Consider the following 12,029-nt stretch of genomic DNA (forward strand, 5'->3'; position numbering starts at 1 on the left):
ATTACAGGTTATATCTCTGACCTCTTATTAATCGACCCCTATCAGACCGAACTAAGCGGATTTACTGGATAGAATTCAACTCTAGAATTCAACTCTATCCCCTACTGACCCCTATCGAATTAACAATATCAGAATTAATACACGTTCTCTCTGACCTCTGAAAGCCGATCCCTATCAGTGAATTTCTATTGGACTGAGCCGTGCCGGGTCGCGGGAGAAAATTACCATTTCCCCCCTCGGTGCCAGATTTAATGAATAGTAATTAACTATCCCTTACCGATCTCTATTCCTGATTTATATCGCACTAACCCCTATCAGAATTAATACACATGTCCAACCCCTATCGGAACTGAATTTATATATGTCCGACCCCTATTGGAATTATCTAGGCCTTTAAGTGATCTCTCATCAATTGAAAGCTATCAGACTGTGCTGACCGGGTCACGGGAGAAAATTACAATTTCTCCCCTCGGTTCCAGGTTTAATGAATAGTAATTAACTATCCCCTACTGATATCTCATCAATGATTTATATCACACCAGCCGTCGCTGGCTTGTTTCTACATATCTTCACTACACTGTTCTTTTCGACTCGTCAGCAAATTTATAAATTTACACAAGAATTCATACTTACTCGGAAATACTGATCAAAATTTAGGCAGACTATACGACAATATGCAAAGTTTGATTTAACAGGTTTTGCTTACCTTATTTATGGTGCACCTTTAGATCAGTTTCCCGAGTTGAGTAGAATTGTTGTCCACCCCCCGAAAATCAAATCACCCGTCCTTCTCGAATCTTCCTCTCCACGCGCTCACCCCCTCTCTCACACCCAATCTGCTCGCTTCGACTGGACCGTTAGTTAACCATCCTCTGCGTACCATTTCTGTTAGCAATTGGATATGTAGATGGGTGAGCCGGTCAAGGATCGATTCAGACTAAGTGGTACATTTTATGACAAGTAAACAATTTATTCAGAGTGAAAATATGTAGTACAGCGTAATTACGGCTCTTCCGTTAGTTCGTGTTGGAACAGCAGGCAGAGAGCGCGTAAACAGTCAGCACAGCCCTTATATACGTCACAGGAAGTAGGTTGACTCTAGGAAGATCGGATCTCCGGATTGGTTCAGCTGGTTGTAGTCTGTAGTCTTCCGCCATTGGCTCAGTTGTCTGTCCGTCATCGTAGAATCTTCTTCGGGCACACAGTGTTCGGTTAAAAGGGAGATTATGTGTGTAATGTGGGAGCTATCCTGTAGGGGACCCCACAGGCTTTACTGTGAAAATACGTTGCTATGTGTTATCTCAGTTATAACAATGCAATAGCCATGTATTTAGCAATAGATTGGTCTCCTGCATAATAGCAATTCTTTACACCGGTACATGCAGTTTGACACTGACGGAGAGGATGCATCAGTTGTCTCAAGATGAGCGGTATTTTCGTAAGGTAGAATGTAATATGAGAAACATTTTAGTGAACTGGCAATTCGTAACATATTAATACATTTTATGAACAATTTATTCTACGCTTGGACCGTTTTGGGTCCTGCTGACCTATGCACTTGTATCTTAAACATATTTGTATCTGGTACTGAAGCAGTGAATCATTACCTCACTTTTTTAGAGTATGACTTGAAGATAAAATTGCGTGAAACCGAACAGGGTTGTTAATCAGGTAGGTATGTGTGTGCATATGCAACTCTCCTAGGGCAGTGGTAACCACCTCATTAGATACTAGGTGTCATGACAGACCAACAAGCAGTAACGATTCAGAGGGTAAGCTCAAAATAGTGTCCACATAAAATAATGGTGCTCCTGTCTTCCCGCAGGGAGCCGTGCCTATGTGCTCCTGTCCCTCAGCCAGCAGGACGGTATTGAGCAGCACATGGACTTTGACAATCGCTACACCCTCCTGGAGCTGTTTGCAGAGACCACCTCCTCTGAGGAACATGGAATCTCTTTTGAGGGGATCCACCTCCCTCAGGTAGCTACCAAATCATATTCCATGTCTCTGTACTGTATTCTTACTTACCAATGGGTTCCTACATGTACCTCTAGATCAAACCAGTGAATTACTGGTCGCTGAGATGTAATGTGGCATTTCTCCTGTGTGCTCCAGATCCCAGGGAAGCTGCTGTTCTCCCTGGTGAAGCGCTACCTGTGTGTGACGTCCCTGATGGACAAGCTCAACACGGCAGGGGTGGAGTCGAGCTCTGAGCGGCAAGACGCAGCAGGCTCCTCAGGGACAGGTCACCAGCCGGAGAACCTGCGTGTCCAACGAGAGTTTGAGTTCACCATGGCCATGGCTAACCTCATCTCTGAGCTGGTGCGCGTCATGGGCTGGGACCGCAACCGGCAGCCGCCACAGTCAGCCGGCCTGGTCCAGGGCAGCGCCTGCGGGGAGGACCAGGAGGATGAGCCGCCCCGCCGTGTGGTGCGTTCTATCTTCCAGCCTCGCTTCTCTGCCTCTGCTTCTGCCTCTCCTGCCACTGCTGCCGCCTCTAACATGGCAGCCACCACACCACCCAAGAAGAAGACCAGCAACGGCTTCAAGACGCGCACAGACTTTGCCAGCCGCTCGGCTTATGTGGAATATGTGCAGGAAAACCTGAAGAGCGGCATGCTGGTTCGTATGTTGGAGGATTATGAGGAGGTCAGCGCTGGTGATGAGGGGGATTTCCGCTACAGTAATGATGGCTCGCCACCAGTGCAGGTAAAAATCACACCTTGTATCAGCCTAGACTGTGTCACACAGCACAGGCTCCTGCGTTTTGAGTTAGGGTTGAGTGATGACGGATTTCAAATCAAATCAAATTTTATTTGTCACATACACATGGTTAGCAGATGTTAATGCGAGTGTAGCGAAATGCTTGTGCTTCTAGTTCCGACAATGCAGTGATAACCAACAAGTAATCTAACTAACAATTCCAAAACTACTGTCTTATACACAGTGTAAGGGGATAAGGAATATGTACATAAGGATATATGAATGAGTGATGGTACAGAGCAGCATACAGTAGATGGTATCGAGTACAGTATATACATATGAGATGAGTATGTAGACAAAGTAAACAAAGTGGCATAGTTAAAGTGGCTAGTGACATAAGGATGCAGTCGATGATCTAGAGTACAGTATATACGTATGCATATGAGATGAATAATGTAGGGTAAGTAACATTATATAAGGTAGCATTGTTTAAAGTGGCTAGTGATATATTTACATCATTTCCCATCAATTCCCATTATTAAAGTGGCTGGAGTTGAGACAGTGTGTTGGCAGCAGCCACTCAATGTTAGTGGTGGCTGTTTAACAGTCTGATGGCCTTGAGATAGAAGCTGTTTTTCAGTCTCTCGGTCCCAGCTTTGATGCACCTGTACTGACCTCGCCTTCTGGATGATAGCGGGGTGAACAGGCAGTGGTTCGGGTGGTTGATGTCCTTGATGATCTTTATGGCCTTCCTGTAACATCGGGTGGTGTAGGTGTCCTGGAGGGCAGGTAGTTTGCCCCCGGTGATGCGTTGTGCGGACCTCACTACCCTCTGGAGAGCCTTACGGTTGAGGGCGGAGCAGTTGCCGTACCAGGCGGTGATACAGCCCGCCAGGATGCTCTCGATTGTGCATCTGTAGAAGTTTGTGAGTGCTTTTGGTGACGAGCCGAATTTCTTCAGCCTCCTGAGGTTGAAGAGGCGCTGCTGCGCCTTCTTCACGACGCTGTCAGTGTGAGTGGACCAATTCAGTTTGTCTGTGATGTGTATGCCGAGGAACTTAAAACTTGCTACCCTCTCCACTACTGTTCCATCGATGTGGATAGGGGGGTGTTCCCTCTGCTGTTTCCTGAAGTCCACAATCATCTCCTTAGTTTTGTTGACGTTGAGTGTGAGGTTATTTTCCTGACACCACACTCCGAGGGCCCTCACCTCCTCCCTCTAGGCCGTCTCGTCGTTGTTGGTAATCAAGCCTACCACTTTGTTGTGTCGTCCGCAAACTTGATGATTGAGTTGGAGGCGTGCGTGGCCACGCAGTCGTGGGTGAACAGGGAGTACAGGAGAGGGCTCAGAACGCACCCTTGTGGGGCCCCCGTGTTGAGGATCAGCGGGGAGGAGATGTTGTTGCCTACCCTCACCACCTGGGGGCGGCCCGTCAGGAAGTCCAGTACCCAGTTGCACAGGGCGGGGTCGAGACCCAGGGTCGAGCTTGATTACGAGCTTGGAGGGTACCATGGTGTTGAATGCCGAGCTGTAGTCGATGAACAGCATTCTCACATAGGTATTCCTTTTGTCCAGGTGGGTTAGGGCAGTGTGCAGTGTGGTTGAGATTGCATCGTCTGTGGACCTATTTGGGCGGTAAGCAAATTGGAGTGGGTCTAGGGTGTCAGGTAGGGTGGAGGTGGGAAAGACATTAACGCTGTTTGATTAGATTTGCTGTAAAGTGATTGTTTTTCTGTGCACAGGTGTACTGGACCTCCCTGTCTCGAACCTACTGGGTGCACTGGCACATGGTTGAGATCCTGGGCACTGGCACTAGTGGACAAGGTGAGAAAGACGCCCAGGAGAAGGCCTCCTCTCTGACTGAGACCATCAAGCTCACGACTGGTAAGAGAATCCCCTGCAACCACACTCACTCATGTAAGTGACTTTTAACAGTAACATGGCTCCGACGCGCCAAAGAACACAAACTTTGAACCCTAATGCACACGCAGGTTATTCTGTAAATTCAACAAATTGCCATATTGTTTTTATTAGAAACTGTTGTCTAATATTGTTGTCTTGTATGCAGTGAGTCAGACATTATTCTCCAAGCCTCCTGGTGGGCTGTACTCGTTGCCTTACCTGGCTGAGGGGCTGCAGTCTGACGGCGCCACCCTGAGCAGGGCCGAGTGGTGGGAAGTGCTCTTTTTCATCAAGAAGCTGGAACCAAAGCAACAGCAGGAGATCAACAACATCCTGCGTCAGAGCCTCGATGAACAGGCAAGTGCCCATCACTGGAGCTGTGGCGGTAATGAAATGTTGTCAGCCAGTTATTGTCATACAAGCCTTTTGGATATCTACATTTAAAAAAAAAAAAGTATAATAAATCAATTGAATATACACTATCACAATAAATGAATTATTTATTTTAGGTCTAAAGAAACATGATGTGAAGAAAATGCATTTCAGAAGAACAGAATATGATTTCCCCTACTGTGTGTTATCTGACAGTGCACCGTGCTGTTGTTAATTTACCAGACAAGATGTGCTTAAGTCCCGTGCCATTATTTTAGAATAAGAGGAACATATTTGAACATAACTGAATAAAATAGAATGGATATTTTTCCCTTTCCGGAGTGAGAGTGCGCCCATATGAAGTCGCTATGTTGAGCGTTTGAAACATGTACTATATGCTAGATTTAGAGTTATTTAGCAACTTTAGTTGTGAGTGATGCAAACCTTAGACTGCCTTAGAAATCACAAGATATGAGCTGCATGATGTGACCTATTGATGATTTTGAGAAAGTCACAAAAAAGCTTGCACTCTGTTCCTTGCCTCAGGCTGCACACGTTGTTCTCTCAAGTGATCATATTTTCACCCATCAGACTGTTCTCAGCTTAATCTGGTCTTTACTTGAATGGCCCATTTATTAAATGGGTAAGACAAAAAAGGTGTGTCATCCGTATGCCCTGGAGTAGCGAATGGAAGCCACTTCCCCGCCAGTATGTTTTTCACTCATGTTGGGTGGGCTACTCTGGTAATTTGGCTGTCAACAGGTGATATTCTGCCCAAACTTTGTATGCAATGGCTCTACCACCCTATTCAAATCCAATTTTATTGGTCACATACACATATTTAGCAGATGTTATTGTGGGTGTTTGTTCCTGCAGTAACTCAGTGCTTAATTTTTAGGAAACCAGGGGAAATCTGTTCTGGAACATTGATAGTTACATGTTTTGTTGTGAAAACAATCTCATTAAACTGACACTCCCTCTCTGCACGCTGGGGGAGGAGATGGAAACTCACGGTGGTGAGATATTCTGTTGCTAAAGGTAATGTCAGGCTATTATGGAAATATAAAAATATATTCGTTATAAAATACAAATTCACTAAGTGTAGGCTAAGTATGAATTTGTTAAATTTAGGCTAGACCAAAGATGTATTTCTGCCAGGTGTAAAATGTGGTTGGCTATGTATTGTGTAACAGCACAATCATCATTTGAAATCACATTTTTTTGGGGGGGGGTTGGGCTCATAAAGGCTTATGCGTAAGCTCCAATATGCATATGGGTGATTTGAATTAATCCTCACCTTAGAAAGTGCTGTCCATTTCGTTGTTTGGCTCTGAAACAACATTCACAACGACCATGTTTTCCACTCAGTTTCAACCTATTGTTGAACTCCTTTCTTCAAATTGATCAATCGCAGTGAGGTGAGTTGTAAAGCACATACTGTGTTAAGTGTTTTGATGTGATTTTCTATTGGATTGATGTTCGAGGGAAAATAGAGCCACCCCATCCGTCTTTAATTCCCACTCTCTAATCCTCTCACTCTTCCTGCTCTTTTCATGATGCTCAGCCCCCATGGATGTTGAGAGGAGATTTCATGTTTTTGCCTCTCTCTGCTCTGTCAGATGTCAGACGTAGATGAGGCCACTCTTATCCAGCTATCGGTGCCAGGCGAGGTGGCCCGGAAGATGCTCCACTACCTGAAGCAGACCCTGCAGAACTCATGTCTGTGGGACCTGCTCTGCTCCCATGCCTTCTCTAAACACTACCTGCGGCGTGGTGGGGGAGGCCTGGAAGACGATGAGCTGCTGCCCGACGGCTCCCTCGGATCCTCTGGCCTGGGTGGAGGACGGGGCAACTCTTCATCTGATGCCACCGCCGCTGCCTCTTCCTCCTCTGCCATGGGCTCATTGTCCAAGAAGCCCAAGAAGGAGAGTCCTACGGACTATTGCTCCGACACAGAGTCTGAATTGCCCATGGAAGATGAGTCTAACTACCCAGAAGACCTGAAGGAAAAGATGAAAGGTGTGGCAGTCTGTGTTTGAGCTTTGTTTGTTTTTGTTGTTGGCAAACTACCTCTAGCTGTAGCCAACCCCTTTTTCCAGAGAAAGACAAGTGAAACCATAAACATGCCCAAGAATACAGGGTTGTTTTTATTACCTCACACTGTTGCACTCTAGCCTGATTTTTAAATAATGACAGCCATTCTTGCTCTAACATGCTTTGCCTTGTGTTTTCCCTACCAGTGTTTAACAACCCAAAGGTGCAGGGCAAGAAGACAGCCCTGGAGAAGCTGGGGGAGGTGGTTGACATCATGAAGAAGAGTGGCTCAGATCCAGTTCAGCAGCTGGCTGGGATCAAGTTCATCATCCAGGTCCTAGAGGATGAGGGGCCTCAGGAGAGAAGCACCCTCAGGACGGACGCTGTCCAGACCATACGGTAAGGCTGCTGTCTGCACACTTCTATTCTCTTAGGGTCATGTTTGAACTCTAACATTTGTGTCCTCCACCTTAATCTTTGAAACCCCCCCCACCCCCCAGGGATAAAGTCCTGAAGCTTTTGGTCGAGATACTGAGTGGGCAGCCCAAGGAGAACGTGGTCAGCACCCTGCGTCTCACCCGCGCCCTCATGGTCAAGTACGAGTGGAGGGTATCCTTTGCCACTGAAGGTGGCGTCAAAGCTATCCTCTCCTGTATGCAGGAATACCCCACTGTCCCACAGGTCCAGCAAGTCGCTCTGGCTGTGAGTTCTCAATCACTTTTTCTTTTTTTTAACTCACGTTTTATTGTCTAGCTAGTTTTATAATGAAAGAGCACATGTTTCCTTATAGTTTTAGGGGATGACAAGTCATGACAACACTGCAGCTGTGAAGTTATCTATCATATTTCTGTCCACACTTAGTGTGTGTGTTGGTTTTTTCCCCTCCCTAGACTCTGATGGTTATCACAGGTGCCAGTAAGCATGACCTGGGCAGTATGAGCAGCTGTTATCTTCCTCTCTCTGAGTCTGGCACACCCATGATGCTCGGGGTCTTTGCCAGTATTGGCTCTGCCACTGCCGAGGGCTCCAAGGGACTGCTGGCTGCAATCCCCGCTGGCATTGAACTGATGCTCAACACACCTAGGTATGTCTTTTACACTGACTCTCAAAGGGAATGGTAACATGCCCAACTCCACTGTTTCCTATGATGACACTGCTATGTCACAGTGGCGGCTAAGGGATATCTGCTCTCTCTCTCCTTCCAGGTGTATGTTATCGGTGAGGAACGGTCTGTTGGTGATAATCATGCTGATCTCCAGTAGTAAGAGCCTGGCGGAACAGCTGGTGGCCTGTGATGTCAGCGCTGTGCTCAAGAAGTGCCTCGCAGCCTCGCGGCCAGTGAACATGCTGGCCATCATTGCCCTCAACCACATTTCCATGGTCCACAAGCTGGAGAAAAAAGGTTTGATTTCACTGCTCGTCTGAACACACTCCAGCAGGTTATGTGTATGGGTTCCTAGCTAGCTAGTTGCACATATGCTTTTTCTGCCATGCCTCTTGCATTCCTATAATAGATCCTTCTTCCCACAATAAACGATAAAGAACAGTTTATTGTCCTCTTCTTGTGGGCCTATGTCCTAATGGGGACTAAGAAGATTAAGTAAATAAATTATGTTCTGGATATTTTTCCAGAGTCAAAGGATGAGTTGGACTTCAAGGACACAGAGCTGAAGATGCTGGTGGTGAGCCTGAAGGAGATGACAGCAACCAAGGAGGTGATCCTGACGCTGGAGCAGCTGCTGTGTGACGACGCCTCCCAGCTAGAGGAGGAGCGCAACCAGGTGACCCGCAGCCGAGAGACCTACCAGGACTTGGTGCGCCTCATGGACCAGCACCGAGCTGACCGGGCTGCGCAGCTCTCCATCCTCAGGTGAGACTGAGGGGCTTGTTGTGCTGCCTACCGACAGGGTTTAGTTGTTGGAATGTCATGTCAGTGCCTAGATCATGTCATCAGTGTACTGTGTAATGAACCTCCAAAGGGCGTATGTATGCACTGCATGTATTTTATTTTCAATGGTGCCCCGAGGATAACTAATTTAACACGAACATTTGTATATTCTCTCCTGTAGAATATTGAACAAGTTCTTGGACAATTACCTGGAGGATCTGCTTCCATGGCATGAGAGCATAGAACCATGCTTGTCTTCTATGACCGCATTCATCAATGACCGTGAGGTAGGAAAGATCCTCCATAATTATAAACCCAAAGGCGCGTAGTTATAATCCTCTACCTTTCTATTTTAGATACGTATTCAATTAATGGTTATGTAATTGACACAAGGTTGTTTTGTCTAGGTGGTCCAACTGCTCATCCGCTTCCTGTATCGCCTGGCCTCTGTGAACAAAGACTATGCCGTGGTGATGTGTCGTTTGGGCACGAAGGATGCCCTGGTCAAGGCGCTAGACAAGCACAGTATCAACCTGCTGTTGGTCACAGAGCTGCGGGACTTGATCACAGACTGTGAGAAGTACGCCAGTCTCTACAAGAAAATGACCACCAGCGTTCTGGCTGGTTGCATACAGGTTTAATACAAATTCTACTATCTTACCTATTCAGTCAGTTACAAGACTAGGTTTTTTTATTGTAAAATTCTACATTTTTATATGATTTTTTACTTGTGGGTCTTTGAAATGTTCCTTCAATAGTGGGTGCCACATTTGGCTTGCAAGTGTCATGCTGCTCTGTTGCTAATAGCTCACTTGTAATCTCTGCTGTCCTTTCTAACCAAATACAGATGGTTTTGGGCCAAATAGAGGAGCATCGGCGAAGCCACCAACCAATTAACATCCCCTTCTTTGACATCTTTCTGCGCAATCTGTGCCAAGGTGTGTTTATAAAAAAAAACTATATCTATATATCTCTATATTTTACTTTTAGCTAACTCAAATTACAAGTGAATAATAGCCTTGTATAGAAATGGTGCCAAAATAAATAATGTTACTTTTGTATTCTTTTTTTCCATAAAATCAAGAAATGAGTACTGGTAGATTTATTTACTTTAACCAAACATCCTTTGAAGTTTTTATTTAGCCTCTGAAAGTTAAAGTACAACTTGTCTTAAACTGTCATTCTTTGTTTGTGACCATTAACAGGATCTAGTGTGGAACTCAAGGAGGACAAGTGCTGGGAGAAAGTGGAGGTTTCCTCTAATCACCATCGAGCCAACAAGCTCACTGACAAGAACCCTAAAACGTACTGGGAGTCCAATGGCTGCACAGGTTCCCATTTTATCAACATCTACATGCACAAGGGGGTGGTGATTAGGTACGTCCACACATCACTTTGGCCATACAGAGGGTTTAGAATGTTGGCATTTTTAATCTTGATGTATGCAAATTGCACTTTTTTTTAAAGACAATTGAAAATGAAGCACACCTGTGTTGCCCACTTTTACCTTGCCTGTATACTGAAATGTTCAAACAACTGTGGTTACCTCAATGACATTGATATTTGTACTTTAAACTTTTTTAAATTTATTTTTTTACTCTTAACTACTTACTGTAAGTAAATGTTCTCCTTTTCTTGATTAACTCAGGCAATTGGCAGTGCTTGTGGCCAGTGAAGACTCCAGCTATATGCCTGCCCGCATGGTAGTACTTGGAGGAGACGACCCCACAAACATCAACACAGAGCTGAACACAGTAAGTAGCTGTATAAGCAGACCGGAGTAGGAAACTTTTGGAAATAGGTTACATTTACCATCTTGTCTTTAAGTTTTAAGCCCCTCACCCACCCAACTCTTTGTTTTTACAGGTCAATGTGCCTCCTTCAGCCAATCGCATTGTGTTGCTGGAGAACATGACCCGCTTCTGGTCCATTGTGCAGATCAGGATCAAGCGGTGTCAGCAGGTGGGCTGTGGAATCATGAAAATTTGAATTTCAGTTTACTTCCTGAATTGACATGGTACTAATCCCAACTCTGGTCAGCAGGGAGTCTCCTTTTAAATTTTGAACCTGCTCTTCCCACCAGGGTGGCATTGACACAAGGGTCCACGGCTTTGAGGTGCTGGGACCCAAGCCCACCTTCTGGCCCGTGTTCAAGGAGCAGCTCTGCTGTCGCACCTACCTCTTCTACACCACTAAGGCCCACACCTGGTGCCAGGAGATCCTGGAGGACAAGGCCCAGCTGCTGCAGCTCTTCAACAAGTAAGCCTGTCTCTACTATACACGGTACTGCAAATTACACGGACCCCCTGACTGTGCTAACCTGGCCTGGTGTGTGTCTGCAGACTGAACAGCGCTCTGCGACACGAGCAGATGTTTGCTGATCGTTTCCTTCCTGATGCCGAGGCAGCGGAGGCTCTGGGACGTACCTGCTGGGAGGCCCTCATCACCCCCATCGTACAGAGCATCACCATCTCTGGTAACTTTTGGAGTCTGTCTCACTCTGTCCCTCTCGCGCACACACTTCCTGCACTTCAGCTAGCTTCTATCAGTCATACATTACAAATAACCTGCTTCTCTTCTCCACTCCCAACAGAGACCCAAGTCCTCAGTCCCCTCTCCTGGCTGCTCAATGAGTACCTTGACAATGCAGAGTCAGCCAGGCGCTGCAAGAGCCGGGCCGCCATCTTCAACTCCCGCGTCCGTCGCCTCACCCACCTACTGGTTCATGTGGATACCAGCAGAGTGGACACAGAGGAGCTCAAGCCGCCCATCAAGTGCAGTGAGTAATCCTGTAACGCTATACCTTACCACGCATTTACTTCTGATAAACACTCAAGGCTGCTATGGGTCTTTCCTCTGTCCAGCTTCTCAACCTTCAGAATAGTGAACGGACAATTATTGCCCCTGGAAATGGGTGCTGGGAATTGCCAATCAAAATGAGCTGAGAATACATCTTAGTAGAACAGATTTTGCATGGTAATATAAAATTTGGAAATGCGAGCGTATTGATACTTACTTTACTTATAATATTTGGTAGACACCACTCATCAAGTCTTCCGTATTTCAAGGTATTTCTTTTGTTTTCAGAAGGTATCAACCGAAGCAAAGATTTAAAGAGTAAGTAACAGT

The 12,029-nt window shown here is 46.0% G+C and overlaps 1 protein-coding gene across 3 annotated transcripts in view; it reads left to right on the top strand.

Annotated features, from left to right (window-relative positions):
• LOC115113302 (cullin-9-like) overlaps positions 1–12,029 on the top strand; it is a 50,187-nt gene that overhangs the window by 21,678 nt on the left and 16,480 nt on the right. Inside the window, exons 3-22 of one of the 3 annotated variants that reach the window (XM_029640814.2) lie at positions 1,826–1,980; positions 2,116–2,709; positions 4,447–4,588; positions 4,773–4,963; positions 6,598–6,997; positions 7,219–7,411; positions 7,513–7,714; positions 7,903–8,096; positions 8,218–8,414; positions 8,645–8,882; positions 9,082–9,187; positions 9,308–9,535; positions 9,748–9,838; positions 10,106–10,277; positions 10,549–10,654; positions 10,767–10,862; positions 10,984–11,159; positions 11,243–11,376; positions 11,494–11,679; positions 11,988–12,017. In XM_029640814.2, the coding sequence (XP_029496674.2) occupies positions 1,826–1,980; positions 2,116–2,709; positions 4,447–4,588; positions 4,773–4,963; positions 6,598–6,997; positions 7,219–7,411; positions 7,513–7,714; positions 7,903–8,096; positions 8,218–8,414; positions 8,645–8,882; positions 9,082–9,187; positions 9,308–9,535; positions 9,748–9,838; positions 10,106–10,277; positions 10,549–10,654; positions 10,767–10,862; positions 10,984–11,159; positions 11,243–11,376; positions 11,494–11,679; positions 11,988–12,017 (3,831 nt within the window). The remainder of the gene's footprint in view (positions 1–1,825; positions 1,981–2,115; positions 2,710–4,446; positions 4,589–4,772; positions 4,964–6,597; positions 6,998–7,218; positions 7,412–7,512; positions 7,715–7,902; positions 8,097–8,217; positions 8,415–8,644; positions 8,883–9,081; positions 9,188–9,307; positions 9,536–9,747; positions 9,839–10,105; positions 10,278–10,548; positions 10,655–10,766; positions 10,863–10,983; positions 11,160–11,242; positions 11,377–11,493; positions 11,680–11,987; positions 12,018–12,029) is intronic. The other 2 variants (XM_029640815.2, XM_029640816.2) reach the window with 2 other exon arrangements.

This window comes from Oncorhynchus nerka, linkage group LG28 (assembly GCF_034236695.1).
Source record: "Oncorhynchus nerka isolate Pitt River linkage group LG28, Oner_Uvic_2.0, whole genome shotgun sequence".
Classification (NCBI taxonomy): Eukaryota; Metazoa; Chordata; class Actinopteri; order Salmoniformes; family Salmonidae; genus Oncorhynchus; species Oncorhynchus nerka.